Raw genomic sequence first — 16,057 nt, forward strand, 5'->3', positions numbered from 1 at the left:
ACATTATTGCATAAAGGAAGTGTAAACAATGACTATACACCAAAAATGTTGAGAATATTTTTTAATGAAGTCGTACATACAGATAATTACATCAGATCTTTAAATAAAAGCTTTAAATGTACAGCTGGTATTTCTCATCTAAAAGAAACTTCAAGTTTTAAATCTAAATTCTAAAACACTCTTTGTACAGATTAATAGAAATTGAGATTAAACCGGCATTTTCAAGTATTATCCTCTTATGCCTTAGTTTTTCATTGTTTTTCCTTACAGTTATAAAAACTGTTCATACATTTAAAAAAAAAATAACCTGAACTAAATTGATTTTTTATATGCATTTACATCCATCTCATGATTAGCTTACTTCACGGTAGCAACTCTCAAAATATCAACGTGATAAACAGACCTTAGTGAGAAGGGTCACCCATTTCTGGACATCCTGGATTAAGTTAGAGTAGTTTGTTTTCTTGTGAATCGCTACAGTATCCATCAAGACTGTAGAGAAGCGAGTATTAGACAAGTTGATGTGTGAAAACTGTCTGGGTGGTGGTCTAATGAGCTTGTTGGCATTGTGAACCTTTAGTGCCAGTGTATCAGACTGCAAATAAGACCAATCCTGGCTTAAAATAAAACATCCATTTCAAAAACGTATAAAAATCTGTGCATGTCTGAGAAAAAAAAAAAAAAAAAAAAGAGAAGTTTTTTTTTCTTGGCACATTAGTGTACATTTTTAAGTGACAAAAAAAAACGTTATAACCAAATTTTGTTTCCTTGAACACTAATGAACTCTTAAACATTCTGCTATCAGTGACCCACTTCAGTCAAGTTAAAAAATTTCCTTAAGCTCATAGAGTGGAAATACAGACTAGATTTGCGTTGGGGGTCTAACTGAACTTAATCTAAAAAGAACCAAACACAAAAAATAAAAGAATTTAAAACTTACATTTATGTGTGGTGTTATCTCTTCAGTTTTTTTTTTATAGATAATCTCTTATCTTAACATTAGAATTAATCTGCTATAGTGAGCTCTTCCTGTTTTGGAAAGTAAAATCTTCTTTAAGCAGATACGTTTTGACTCCGCATGAATGCATTGACCTCTTCCTGTTTCACACATTAAGTGTGCATTTTCCTCATGTCATACTTGGTGATGGCCAATGTTTTACTTCACAAAGGGCACATCTACTGAACAGGAGAATCATGTTGAATAAACCTTCTCACACACGTAGTTGTGTGCGGAGAAACAAGAGGTTTTGTTAGAAGCTCAGAACACACACTAATGTGTGTAATGTGTGTATCACACAGAGCAGAGGGTGCTCATCTGTTGCACTTTCCCCAGGTCTGTCAGAAGCTGTTTGATGCGGCACTTGACCTGTGGCAGTCGGGCCAGGGGATCAGGGGGCTCCAATTCTCCCGTGAAGTCCAACCAACTCTCGAGCACTTCGTACAGATAGGGAGAAAAAGAATGAAACCTTTACAAAATATCAAAAATAGATATCTCTGCTTGGATGATTTTTTTAATGGAAAAAGCAAGCAAAATGTTTCTGGTTAAATCTTCACAAAGGATAAAATCATTAGCCATCACAAATCATAAGCAAGTCTTTTAACTTCAACTTAAGCTCATGACAGCATTCTTCTGTGGCACCACAGAAAAGAATTCAACCAGCCCTGGTCATGTGGCACTTCCCATATTTCTCCCCCCTTACCATCAAGCTCTTTCTCAATAAGGTCCATACGGCCAGACAGCTGGTTCTGAACATCCTCTATGTGTGTAAGCAGGTTCATCTGCCACTGCAGACAGTTCCTGGCCTGCTCCTTGGAGCCCAGACTGCTGTCATTCACACAGCCGGTCAGAGCAATGGCACTGCTCACCTGCACAAACCACAAACAGCACAGATTTTAAACTCCATCTCCTATCCTATCCAGATCTTAGATTTAACTGTCCCTTGGTTACCTCTTCATCCTTTCGGTAAAACTGAGAGGCTGTTTGCATTCCCTGCTCATCCCTTGTGTGTTCAAGGCCTGTACCGGGAGGTTTCTGGTAGCTGTGTTCGCTGGTAATATAAGTTTCAGGGCTTGAGTTCAGGTTGAGGTGCTCTTTGAAATGCAGGCAGTCTGGAACACCACCCATAGGCTGGTCCTCATCAGAGTTCACCCAAGACCGGGCCCACAAGTGCAAACTTGGGTTATGTTTGTTCCTGAGAAAATGTTAAAAGCATATTATTGTTCCTGGATCTTTTCTTCTTCAACAATATATCAGATGATCAATTTAGAACCTGACAGCTTTGGGAAACAGGCCTAAAACCTCAACTCAACCAAGGCACAACCATTGTTATACAAATAAAATTCACTTCAAAATTGGCTAGGCAGTATGGCCAGAAATATTATCATAATTTTATCCCCGTTATGCAATATCAATATTCAATTTACTCATTCTCATTAATTAATGAGAAAAGAAACTTTCAACATGCCTGTTAGACCTTAAGAATGAATGTAAAAATAACCTGAATAAATCCATTTGATTTTTTCCCCCAAAGATTCTTATTAAAATAAATGTAATGTATTGTATGGTTTCTATTGTTTATTGTTTAATACAAAAATACTGATAATTGTTGGATAAAAAAAATCTTGGTTGAATAATATTCTTTAAAAAAATAGTAATATTAAGAACATCTTGGTATACAATAGTAATATACTGTATTTTTATGTTCCCATGCTTTTATTTTGGGAGTTTGTCATGAAGATTTTGAACTTTCAGTTTGCATTTATAGGTTTTGTCAGATGAAATGGTGAAAAAGCTTGTGAAGTGAACGCTGAGTAAAGATTAAGTTATGTGGATTGTTCTAATATACTGAGATGTCAGATGCGTGAAACACAGATGCTTGAGTGTTGTGTGTGTTTGCACTGACTGGCTGTTGCCGTGTTTATTTCTGTTGTTATAGGATGTTACATTAATCCTTATGGAGTAAAAATGTCCACATCTTCTCATCATTACTAACATACATTTTATCACACCCTAGCTTAACCCATCTTTGGAATAATTTTATAATAGGGAGTATCTTTTTTTTTTTCAACAATGTCACCTAATTTAAATAATTTGGTAGGTTCAGGAAAGGCAAAGCATCTCTTACTGTAAAATATCCATCTTCAGCTGAAGGCCATGGAGCAAATTTTTAACACTGTAAACATCAGCCAGCAGCTGGTGAGTGGACACGATCTTCTTGGCATTCTGATGCGAGTAGTTCTCTGTGAGGAAGGACAGGCCATACATGTGGCCCTTCTGTAGCCACTCTTTATCATGGCGGTATTTAGCACTCCACCTCTGACCTGAAAAAAAAAAAGTTTAGTAACAACCCTGGAGCAATTTCAGTTGTATAATTTACATAAACTTAATTTCCATTTCAGAAACAGACATTTGCAGGGGTTAAAGTGGAAAAAAATCCTGAGCCTGAATTTTTTCCTGGGGGGGGGGGTTGTGGTGTTTGGAGAGAAACTCCACAGACAGACTTAATTCAAATATTGACGATAGTAACAAAAATTCAGTAACAAGAGCTTTAAGTGCTTAAAAAAATGGTAAACAGACAGAGATAGACTTGAATCTCTTCAATGATTATGTTTGGCACCATTTATTTAAAAGTACTATGTCAAATAAAGTGTTTTCTTCTAAACAATAACAAGTGCTTAAAGAATTAAGTGCTCAAAGTGCTAAAGAACTGAACTGCTAAACTGAAGATTAGAAGTGAAATCAAGGCTATTATCACTTTTTTTCTGGGATGTAACTCGCATGTTGATTTGAAACCAACAGTCTAGTTAACGCTTTTTTGTCTTCTGCCAGTTTTCTACACAGGGTGACCAGTGGCTGAGAAAATCTGAATGACAAATAGTTTTCTGCTATAAATGTGCACACACGTATTTTTTAACCGCAGACATGGTCAGTCTTAGACAAGTCTTAGGTGTGTCAGCTAATAGTTGCATCCCGGTAGGCGCTGTTGTTTCGCGTGCTGTGTGACGTCAGAACTCGGAGTACATCGATCTAGTACGAGTTCACAGGTGAGAAGTTACGGGTTTGACTGCCATTCCAGTGCACTTTCACAGGTTTAAGGTTGGAAAAACACGGGTTACGGGTTGCCTGGAACGCGACATAAATCATAACGAGCAAGCACTTTCTTACCGCTGCTGGCATACAGTAATTCCTCGAGCAAATCATGCAGAAACAAGCCCCGGGCTCTCTCAGTTTCTTGCACCAACTGCCAAAAAGCGCCATTTATTTATTTATCTATTGCTAGGAGTCTAGGACATCATCCCCAGGCTTCATAAACTTGCGCTCCATTTTTGTTTTCTCCGACAACGCTAACGTGACATTGACGTATGGGCGTCAATCATCCTGTGTTGCAAGGACTCGCCCTCTGCTTCTGATAGGCTTGTAACGTTAGTTAAAGCTGCGTTCCTCTCATATGATTGGTATAAGAAATAAATTGGCTCGAAAATATTAAACTGCATGCGCAGGCTCTCAAATATTTTTCTTTTTTTTTCCGTCACGGCCACACGCCGGAGATCCGGCATGGTGCCGGAATACTTTAAGCCCTGCATTTGACATCTTTAGTAAGCTGTATAAAGTTATTGTTGCAAAGTAGTTACCTGGAGGGTCTCTGCAGATGTAACATATGTAGTGATCGGGGATGCTGTCCTCCAAAAGCCCCATACACACACTGTGCTGCCAACACATACACTCCTCACACTGTACAGAGAGAGATATGTTCTCAGAAAACTATCTTTTCTATTCAGACAACAGATTCAAAACAAAGACACCATAAATCAGCACATATAAGATGTTTCTTGCATAAAACTTTGTATTTACAGACAGAATATAAACTACTTTCAAAGCTTAACAGGTGGCATTTACTAAGAGTAATTCTACCTGAATCATGAAGCCGTTTTCTTCATCCATCTCACAGATGCACCGAACAATTTCATTGCCACCATCATCATCCTCATACTGGAAGTCCTCCATAGTGATCGAGTCTAGATCCTGGTTATACTCATCTCCACTGAACAGCAAACTCTCAGTGGTTGAGTCTTCCAGAAAGTCGATGTCTGACAGGTCTGAGACAGGAAAAGGAAGTAGGACAAGAAATGAGGCTCAACATCACAGCACATCACTGATACCACATTCATGTTGACTTCTATCTATTAGATACAAAACATCATATTTAATGGCTGGAAGCTACAGCTGATGATAACATTATTGGAAAGTAGCTACGAAAGGCTGCAAATCAATGAGAGGACTTACTCTCCCCGGTGAGGTCGACGGACAGTATGGCACGAGGGTATTGGAAGGTGCTGTGCTTGAAGGCACTAGAGGAAGAACGATGTAACGGGGAAGACAGTCTATCCAAATAAGCCAACGACATCTCATCCAGGTCTGAATAACCTTTGCACAAAGGTGAGAACAATATGATCCTCTCGTTTCATAGGGGAACATGTACAGGCAACTCATTATGAACTGAAACAGATGCCTAAAGTGGAATGTGGCACTTTAAGACAAAGTTTAAGTTAAAACATTTTAAAAGACATCGTAGTTTTTGATTTTTAACTCACAGATGTGAGATTTTAAGTACTTCTATAACTTGTAAGTAAAAAGACCTCTGAAACTGAGGCAACCTCGAAACGTATCTTACAGTGCAGCTTTGATTTCTTCTTCTTTTTTTTCTTTTTCTTCTGTTTAATACGGAAAAGGTCCTTCTCTTTCCTTCTGTCTTTATCCCTCTTTTTCACTACAAGCAGAGAAAGAAATACAAGATATGATGAGAACCTCTTGGTTTAAGAATGTGAAATTGAGATGAAAAAAAGTTCAGTAAACTCACCAAACAACTGACATTTATCCTCCAGTTTGAATTTCCTCTCTGTCTTTATACAAAGCCCTGAAGACAAAATAAACATCCATAAGATAAAAGGTCAAATAAGATGGAGAAAAAAGAACTCCATCCATCAATCTTTACAATCTGAAGAAATAGCTCACCATCTAGGTGCTTATCCTTCTTGATAATCTTATCATGGAGATGATCAAACGTGGGGGGTGGTAGGGAGACCTCTGTACTGTCTGAACTTACGGAGGCAGAAGAACATTTCTTCTTACAGAACTTAGGAGGCCTCACACAGCCAAAACTGTCCATTTGAAGCATGAAGCCCTGAGAGGACAGAGCTAAGCCCCCAAACAGAAAAACAGAATTCAGTTAAAATGTGTAACTGTTAATTCATTAGCCATTTAACTGAAAAGACCCCGACAAATAACAACCTACAGGAAGAAGTAGAGACGGTCCTGCGTCTCTTGTTATCTGGCATATCAGACAAGGTGCTCGTAGGCATGGAAGCAGACGTGGCCCTGGAGCGGCCAACCCTCTCTGGAGAGCAGACTCCGCTGTCCATTTCTTTCTCAGTGTTATGATAGTACTTCAGGTGATAGTCCAGCAGCTTTGCTTTCCGGAATGCTTTAGAGCAGCCAGGGACTTTACACTTAAATTTATTATGGTCCAAGTCTATTAAAGACTCATTGGGAGCAGTGGGATCATCAGACTTTTTGGTGTTAATAACTGAAAAGGAAGGGGAAAGCCTTTTTTTATATACTACTATATATTAAAATGATAAAATAAAATGTATATATAAATGGACTTTGACACTTTTAAATTTAAGTAAGTGGAAGACAGGTAATAATACATACTTGGCTCTCTGGCGTGTTTGTTGGCTTTAGGAGTCCTGGAAGGAACTTTCTGAACTGGAGCTGAACACAAAATGAGAAGATAATCTATAGTACTTGCATATCACTAAAGCACAGCAGCCAAACCATAACAATCATTACCATTACACAGTCTACTGTTGATATTTTTCATAAATCCTGACTTTGTGAAAATGTGACTTTGCTGTTTACTATAGCAATGACACTAAGGCTACGTTCACAATGCACGGCTTAATGCTCAATTCCGATTTTTTGAAAAAATTCAATTATTTGCAAGGCCGTTCACATTTCCAATTAAATGCGACCTTTTGTGATCTCCTGTGTGAACGTGAAATGACCCAGAAGTGATCCGCATGCGCAGAAGAGTACTCAACGGCCAACGACGTCACTCGTTGTTTGCGGAAGTAGCTAAACATGGATGTCAACAACAGTGTAGTCAACAGCGGAGCTCCTTTAGCAATATTAAAGTTATTTAAGCAGCATCCTCCGCCATGGTTGTTGTTTATCTTCTCATTCCTGCCTACTTCAACGCAGAATTATGACGTTTGTAGCGTATCAATGACGTACGGGTCGGATATACATGTGACCTGGCCGTTCAGACGGAGGTCGCATTTCAAAAGATCGGATACGTATCGGATTTAGGACCACATACCCAAGTGGCCTGGGTCACATTTGAAAAGATCGGATCTGTGTCGTTCAGACTGTCATGAAAAGATCAGATACAGGTCGCAGTCGCATAGGGGCAAAAAAATCGGAATTTGGTCGTTTCAGCCTGCAGTGTGAACGTAGCCAAAGTGTCCTTCAAAAGGTTAAAGTGTCATGGAGAAACATAATAAAGGCATTCAATCCTATGGTTGCACGCCCAACCTACCTGTCACTACAGAAGGTGAGTTCCCTTCAAGAGTTGTTTGATTATTGGACAACATGTCAGCCATCTTGTCCTTCTCAGTGACAGGTGACTCAGCAATGCTAGTGGGGGGAGCTGTGGATGGGCTTCCTGAAGCTGGCTTTTGAGAAGGAGCTTCTGTTTTAACTGCAGTGCTCCTGTCTTCACCTAAAAATTTTTTTAGGTGAATTTATACACACAATTTATACAGATCAGGTATTGATAATCATGCAATTTCAAGACACACTATTCTAGAGTGGTGCTACCGGCATGCATGTACACTACCTTTCAAAAGTATCAGGTCAGTAAGATTTATTCCTTTTGACAGTTTTTATTTAAATTTTTTTATTTCTTTATTTACTTTCTATTCAAAGAGTCTTGAAAAATTCTGACAATTTCCAAAAACATCAACTGTATTCAACACTGATATTAATAATAAGATCAGAAGTTTCTTGAGCAACAAATCAGCATAGAAGAATGGTTTCTGAAGGATCATGTGACATTAAATACTGGAGTAAGGGTTGCTGAAAATTCAGCTTTGCAATCAAAGAATTTGATTTGAGAATTTGAACTGTTTTCTAAAATATATTAAAATTGAAAAGTTAATTCACTATATTGCAGTTTTTACTGTTCTATCTTTTTTTTTTTAAATGCCGTCTTGAGCATTTGAAACAAACAAAAAAAAAAATCATAAGGATCCCAAACCTTTGACCGGTAATTTTTGAGTGCTTTACAATGGCATAAGCTCTGCTTATGCAAGTTTGTCTCTCTCACCAGCTTTTTGAGAGTCATCTGGAGGAGGGTGAGTGCTTGAGTCCCTCATGTGTGGTGAAGAGGGATAAGACTGGTCAGAGCTGGTTGCGAGACGCTGAGATCGTCTTCTTTTCTGGGGGGAATTGGTAGGGGCTATGCAGATACAGACACACATATTATTTTTCACATCCATTTAACATGAAATATCAAGTTTGTTGTAACTGCTGAGAGTTGACAATGTATAAACACTACCTACCAGTGTGTGTGCTGTCTGGGGTAGTGTGTGCCGAACTGGGTGAAGGACTGGGTTCAGGGACTGCGGTTGTGTTCTGATTGCTAGTGGTGGACTCTCCCGATTCATGTTTGACTCTTCTTGAGCGAGACTTGCACAGAGATGGGCTAGAGAGGGGTGCTGGAGTTTTTTGACAACTGACGGACTGGGATCTCTCATCATCAGGACTAGTCTCTGCACCTGACACTTTCTGATGGGTGGAGAAGCAAACATGACGCAATGGGTCTACGAAAGTGATCATGTTGGTAACAGTACGTCAGTTTCATCTATACCTGCTGTGATGTCACTGGAAGCTCTTTTGACTCTGCTTTGCATTCAGACTGGGAGTCACCACATCCTTGATGATTAGATAGGAAAATCACACACAAAACAAACACGGTTTATTTAGAAAATATAGAGCCCATGATGATTCTGACTATTAAAGATTAATTCAGAAGAGTGGATCTCAACATTTTTGACTCTAAGGCCCTCATTGTCCAATATTTTGAGGACCTATGACATTTACCTGCTCCCTTGCTGAGACGCGTCCTTTTACTGCTACACAAGTTGCCTTGTCTTTTGCTCCTCCTCTTTACTGTGGCTGGTTCAAGCTCCTCAAAAGCTGGCTTACTGTCCTCCTCTTCTGAGTCCAGTTCTGCTGCATAAAACAAGAAACGGACACATGTGGATGTTCAATATGAACAAAGTGCTGATTTAAGATCGGTCTGGATTCAAATGACAAAGGTTTTTTGAAATATATATAACTGAACACAGATCGGTAGGGAAGAACTTCACCGTAAAACATCCAGAAATTCAATGGGCAAGAAAAGAGAACCAATCATATACCAAGTTTCTCTGATTGGCTATCATCATCATCTTCCTCATCGTCAAGCTCTTCATCTGACTGCTGTTCCCTCTGGTCTTCTCGGTCTTTGTTGCTGTTGGCGCTGGTACGTGGTCTGTTCCCTCCTTTATTCTTGGCTGCAGCTGAAGCAGCCTTCACCAGAGCGATCCAGTCCTGCTTGAACACAAACCAATACACTTTCAGTCACATCTGACATAGACCGGTCACAAACACACCTCTGACCATGGCTAACATGCAAAACAAACAAACAGTAGTAAAGGTAACTGAGGAGGTAGAATAAAGTGATTGAGCATCTCTGAGCTGCCTGACTGGCACAGAGATGCAACTGTAAGCTGTGTAGACCAGCTGCTTGTGTCTTCAAATAATATTCAGGATTGAGCCCTGCATTTTACCTTCTGAAAGAGAGGAAGAGGTAAAGGACAATACTATAGAGGGCCACACTGAAATACACAATTATCTATAAAACATGCTAAAAAATAATCAAGCTGTGAAAAACAAATCTATTAAATATCAGGAGAATAACTGTTAAAAAAAGGAACTGATGAGGACTATATAAAGTCACTTTAATAAACTTACTTGTCCTTTTGCATCTTCTGGCATGGACTTGATATGGATTCTTTTCACGCAGCGAATGACTCCATCATAAAATTGTACAGTGTAAGTGCCTAAAGTCCAAAAAAAAAAAACCCGGCAAATACATTCGAGTCTTTAGATTTGATTCAAAGAAATTTTTAAGTTTGTTTAGCCTGGAGATGCATTTGGCTAAATCCTATCCTTTACAAAATAGCATTTGAGAACACTTTTTCTTATGCAAAGAAAGACAGACTCACTTTAACTGAATGATAATCACACTTACATTTTTTTTTTTTTTTTTGCACACTGACAGAAAAATTATGTTTCTGCCCTGAAGGATGAGCAAGGTGGTCTTACCTTCCTTGTTGATGCTTTCAATCTTGGCAGGGTAGTAGCGGCAATCTGTCCATCGGGCAAGCACCTCCTCACCATCTCTCAATTCCTATAGATGAAATAAAAACAAAATAGACATGCAATTAATTAGAGTCAACAAAACTCAGACTAATTCAGCCAAGCCTGTTTTGAAGATATGGGATGATCTGTGATAGTTAAAGTGAATGGTTAGAGCAGAATAAACTGTGATGAACACACCACAAACCTCTGATAATTTCATGAAGCACTTGCCAAGCTGATTATAGTAGTTTAACATCCACACCGATGAGTTAAATTACTAGTTTAAATTAAATTCAAGAAAACCACAGAAGCCTAAATTGTATTTATAGATTCTTAAATATATTTTATCTACTATATTTCTATACATCAGAAAGGAAAGCTTTTTTTAAACATATTACAGTTCAAAAGTGTGGGGTCACTATGTTTTTATTTTTAAATTAATTTTTCTATTCAACAAAGTATCCTGAAAGAATATGCCACTGTCTCCACAAAACTATTATGCATCAACAGTTTTCAACACTGATAGCAATAAGAAGGGCTTCCTAAGCATCTTTTACAATTTGAAATATTAAAATAGAAAAGTTGATTTTGAATTGTAAAAACATTTCACAATATTACCGGTTTTCCTGTTTTTTTTTTGTTTTTTTTGACTGAATAATAGATGAACCATGAGACCGTTCATACAAAATCTTACCAAAATTAAACTTTTGGACAGTAGTGTAAGTGTAACAACACCTTTTTAGATACAGGTCACAAAGGCCTGTGTATTTTTTTTTATGGATGATTGCTTCTGGCCCACAAATTATAAAAAGGTTTTGGCTATGTAGATGGAGGAAAAACCCAAACAATGATGGGACAAGCAGTTTGAGAGAGCCAGATCAAGGTAGACGGGCAATTGAGGTATGTACTTGTCTCTGCTGGGGTAAGTCTTTTTGGTCCTCTGTGCTCTCTGTATTTCCAGGAAGCTCACGGAGACGAGATGCTCTCATCTCGCTGAGTCTCTCCTGGCAGAAACGTTTATAAGACAAAAATTAATCAATCATTAATCTCATTAAAGAATGAGATTTTCTTTTATTTCATTTGAGTGGCTGAAAACATCAATAAAGTTTATTTTAGCAGCTTCATTCGACATACAGTGGGTATAGAAAAGATACACCCCACTTAAAAATAATCATGTTTTCAAAATGTATTTTTTGACATGCTGGTGTTATATCTTTCACTTAGATGTTATAAGTTGCACTGAATAAATACAGCTGGATAAAACAAAAACTGTGCCCGTCTTCATTTCAGACTGTAAAGCAACAAAGTGTGATTATTTAAAGGGGGTGATTCTTTTCTATACCTGCTGTATATATACTCTAACAGCCAACAAAGTTTCCTGCATTACTCATGCTTGTCATGTCATCATAGATATTTCAGACCATAAACATGTCTGAAAAGAGGAAATACTGCAAACATACAGACACCTCCTCTTCTTTGAGACCCTCTTTGCGGAGTGCCGGTCTTTCTAATGGCCGAAGTCTGTTGCTGTCCCAGAGAATCCATTCGTCGTACCGATGGCTCCAACGGTCAAAATGTACAAGCATCTTTCCTTCATCATAATCAATCTTTTCGATACGTGAAGGGTACCTGCAAAGCAACCACTCACCATGGATCAAGGATATATGAATAACAACAAAAAGCACAAACCACACGTTTAATAATGGCCTATTAAACAAACTATTCATAAAGAAAGTGACACAGACTAATGTTTCAGTGTAACTCTTAATTGTTTTAAATGAGACCAAATTAATCAAGTGAGTATTTGCAAACTGTTACAATTTTATAACACAGGGGATTTCAATCTTTTAGATGCCCCAAATATAATGATCCATATCACGCTAAAAAAAAATAAAAAAAGCATATTCATTTTCACTCATTTCCTACTTTTAACAAAATTCTATACACTAAATTTACGATTTATTAAAAAATGTTTTATTACATTTTCAGTTTTTCTTAAAAAAAAAAAGTCACACTGCCCCAAGCACTCCCTTGAAGCCACAGTGCGGACCACAATTTAAAACAAGTAGCGGTGATTGTATTGCAATTTTAAATGATCCTTCGAAATGAATTCATACCATTTTTGCAGGTAGTCCTGGGCCTCGATCCTGGCGCCAACCTCAAAAGTGATCCCTGGTCGATTTGGAGGTTTCTTGCTCATTTTGAGTATAGTCTTACCAGGTCTTTCTCAAGACACAAATGCTCTCTCGTCCTGTGGATGGACCTATAAACGTAAAGAAATGATCTATGAACTATACTGCATGTACAAACGCTTAACATACTATTTATACCAACATTATATTAAAAAGGACAAAGATTTGACTATTTAATCCTGCATTGCATAGCTGCTATTTGTAAATGCACCAATACACATGCACGGTTTCATTCAAGCTGACTCAGGAACATATGCTCAACTATTTTACCAGCTTGCAAAATCTACCCTAAACCAGGCCTTTAACCAACCTACTGTATTCTGATACCTTCCAATCGGGGACACCAAGATATTTTCCTAAATTTGCACACGCTGACGTGTCACAAAGTAGCACTATTACATGCAAACAACAGAAATCAAGTAAATACATCAAAGTTTATGGAAAAGGCGTTCAGAGAGGACAGTGGCTAACTGAGCTAACCAGCTACTGTACTCCACTTATGACAGACTAGCGCACAAATTAAACCGCTATGACAAAAACTGGTTATACTGTAAAGAAAACTTAACCTTCTAAAGAACCCAGATGCAAAAGTAATAGTGAAAACACATAAACATATAAAGAGAGGGTAACTTAGCTGACTGTTTTCAGTGGATTATCATAACATTAGCTTGCTAATGCTAGATACTGGCTAACGAGTTTCTCAAATTTCATGCAGTATAAATACAATTGTCAAGTCTTTTCTTAAAAGGCAACTAAACTCGTGAGAATAAACAATACATCTCGTGATTTTAAAAATGAAACTTCAAGTCAAACCTCTCATTGTCCAGTTAGCACAGCACATCAGAGCTAGCCAAGCAGCTAATGCTGTACCAGCTGACTAGCTAAACCGTTCCGAGGGGATAAAACTATGTGCAAAAAAAAGAGAGAAAAAAACAAACAAATGACAGGCCAGTTTTTATCTTTGTTAAAACGACTCGAAGAATTACATTTGCTTTCTGATGACCGCTATACGCGTGACATATAGATTTACCTTTGCAAATTCATTGAGAGAATAGCAATTAATTCCTATAGTGTTTTGTATTCACTCTAACTCAGTTACTTTTACCCAAACTGGACGTGCACGCGCACGCACGCGACGCACAAAATGCCTGAAGGCACGAGCGCTGCAGACGGACACGTGACCTTTTATCAGACGCTTTGTGTTTTGTTTGTTTTGTTGTAAAGTCGACCATCTACCTCTGCTATGGTGCGAAATGTCGCATTTGTGTTAAATCCTCTGTTTTGTGACTGTGCTATTCCTTTAAATCAAAGTATTCAGATAAATTGTAAGTTTACATGAATTGGTCAAAATGTCCAAGCGCTAAACATGTCTCTCTTATTCAGAAAATGCAGTTGTGTTGAGTCAAAAACAGTTTTCAGTGTGCTCTCTTTTCTTTTGTCCATAGTTGAAACAAAATCTTAACTATATACACTATATATCTATCCACGTTAATGTTTTTAAATTAATGTAGTTAAAATATATAATATACTGTATTTATTCTACATTAATGACAAATCTTTTTATGCTTTTTAAAAATAAATTAAAAGTCATTTATAGATTCTTTAAAAGTATACACATGGGCTTCTTGCCACAGGTTTAATAATGTTAAAATAGTGTTATGAGATAGCATTCTGTTAAATGGAATGATTCGGTTTATCTCCCTTAATAACACATTAGCTGAAGCATCATCATCCTGCACATCTTTTCTGAAGGAGGGCATCTTCACCCTTCTTACACTTTAAATATTGCACAACCTTTCTCATTTTGCATTTAAGACGCATGAATAAACTGAAGGACACATGAACCTCTGTGGCCATCTGCAGCTCAGCAGCTTTATTTGTTTATTTATATTGAAAAAATGAGTTCCCTTTCATAGGTCACTTCGATGCTGCGGTGACGTCAACACGTATGGGAACACCTTCGGTGTGACGAATGTCTGAAGCCCTATACCATCCCGCCAATCTTATTGGCCAAATAGCGCGTGGCACCGCCCAGCATGCGTAAGCATATATATACCTGGTGCCGCGCGCCATTTACCTCAGATTTCATTCCTTCAGTACGAAGCGAATCTTCTGTGCCCTATTATCTCGCGTTCTCAGCGATCATCTACGAGCAGTATACTCCTCTCCGCGGACGCGATGAGTCAACGAAAGGTAGGAGCCGTATGATGGGTTATCACGAGGAGGCACTTATGAGAGGTTCGTTGCAGCCTCTCTACAGGTTCTCTCCTTGATAGCCTATGGCTACAGTAAAATATGCATACACTTCCCCTGTGCACTAACGCCATTAGGAAGTATCCGCGCTCTGGAGTGTATTTCTTAAGTCGCCTCGCGTCTAACCCCCACCGTTTCGCTTCTGCGGTCGCCGAGGCCCCGCACGAGGTGTTGGTTAGGGGCGATATGTGCGGCTTGAATATGAATACAGTGATGCACTGGAGTTCCATGTGCTCGCTCTCCCCCACTCGATCGCGTTAATCAACAGTTTTGCTCTTCAAATGGTGGATTACGGCTCACACAGCCGCCGCGTTTTCGCTAGCGGCTTGGCCCGATGTTATCTTGTTGGATTGAATCCTGCCGTGGATACGCTTCAGGATTATATACAACGAAACGCAGCGAGTTTGACGCACACGCTTTTCTTCATGTTAATATGCCAGGGACTATGCCCTTCACTGAGAGCGCTGTTAGACTGCTAATGCACATCTACCCTCTCACTGCAGTCCCCATACTCTAACTTTGACTGTCTCGCAGCAAGTGCACCTCGAGCGTCATTGAACTGAGCTATCATTCGCGCGCCCCCTCAGACACTCTGCACAATCCAGTCTTCAGAGTTTGAGGGACGGCGCGGAGGCTGGCAAAGATGGCCAGCGTATGACGGTTCACACAACCGCCGCGTTCTCGCTAGCGCGTGGCCCGATGTTTATCTTGTTGGATTAAATCCTGCCGTGGATACGCTTCAGGATTATACACAACGAAACGCAGCGAATGTGACGCATGCGTTTTTCCTTCATGTTTGCTTAGGACTGTGCCCGCCTCCAGAGAGCGCTGTTGGACTGCTAATGCACATCTAAGCCTCTCACTGCAGTTTCCACACTCTAACATTTGACTGTCTCGCAGCAAAGGCTCCTCGAGCGTCATTTACCTGAGCTATCATTCGCGCGCCCCCTCAGACACTCTGCACAATCCAGTCTTCAGAGTTTGAGGGACGGCGCGGAGGCTGGCAAAGATTGCCAGTGTATGACGGTTCACACAGCCGCCGCGTTCTCGCTAGCGGCGTGGCCCGATGTTCATCTTGTTGGATTAAATCCTGCCGTGGATACGCTTCAGGATTATACACAACGAAACGCAGCGAATGTGACGC

At 39.1% G+C, this 16,057-nt stretch overlaps 1 protein-coding gene across 4 annotated transcripts; it reads right to left on the minus strand.

Annotated features, from left to right (window-relative positions):
- Window positions 1-46: 46 nt before the first annotated feature.
- On the minus strand, window positions 47-13,833 carry phf20l1 (PHD finger protein 20 like 1). 4 transcript variants are annotated; one of them, XM_059508022.1, is made up of 25 exons: window positions 13,691-13,833; window positions 13,474-13,565; window positions 12,586-12,731; window positions 11,935-12,097; window positions 11,377-11,472; window positions 10,433-10,517; window positions 10,079-10,167; window positions 9,484-9,658; window positions 9,164-9,292; window positions 8,931-8,995; window positions 8,623-8,848; window positions 8,388-8,519; window positions 7,599-7,781; window positions 6,713-6,772; window positions 6,294-6,584; window positions 6,014-6,196; window positions 5,859-5,915; window positions 5,673-5,768; window positions 5,285-5,425; window positions 4,913-5,097; window positions 4,633-4,732; window positions 3,126-3,321; window positions 1,949-2,192; window positions 1,701-1,866; window positions 47-1,434 (listed from the first exon to the last, which is right to left on the minus strand). In XM_059508022.1, exons 3-25 carry the CDS (start codon window positions 12,666-12,668, stop codon window positions 1,292-1,294), a joined length of 3,288 nt encoding a protein of 1,095 aa, XP_059364005.1. In that variant the 5' UTR covers window positions 12,669-12,731; window positions 13,474-13,565; window positions 13,691-13,833; the 3' UTR covers window positions 47-1,291. The 4 variants fall into 4 exon arrangements, with proteins under 4 accessions (XP_059364005.1, XP_059364004.1, XP_059364002.1 ...); XM_059508021.1 differs by having other exon boundaries at window positions 9,164-9,295; window positions 9,484-9,655; window positions 13,691-13,832; XM_059508019.1 differs by having other exon boundaries at window positions 9,164-9,295; window positions 13,691-13,832.
- Between the last annotated feature and the right edge of the window lie 2,224 nt (window positions 13,834-16,057).

The sequence above is a fragment of the Carassius carassius genome, chromosome 24, assembly GCF_963082965.1.
Source record: "Carassius carassius chromosome 24, fCarCar2.1, whole genome shotgun sequence".
Classification (NCBI taxonomy): domain Eukaryota; kingdom Metazoa; phylum Chordata; class Actinopteri; order Cypriniformes; family Cyprinidae; genus Carassius; species Carassius carassius.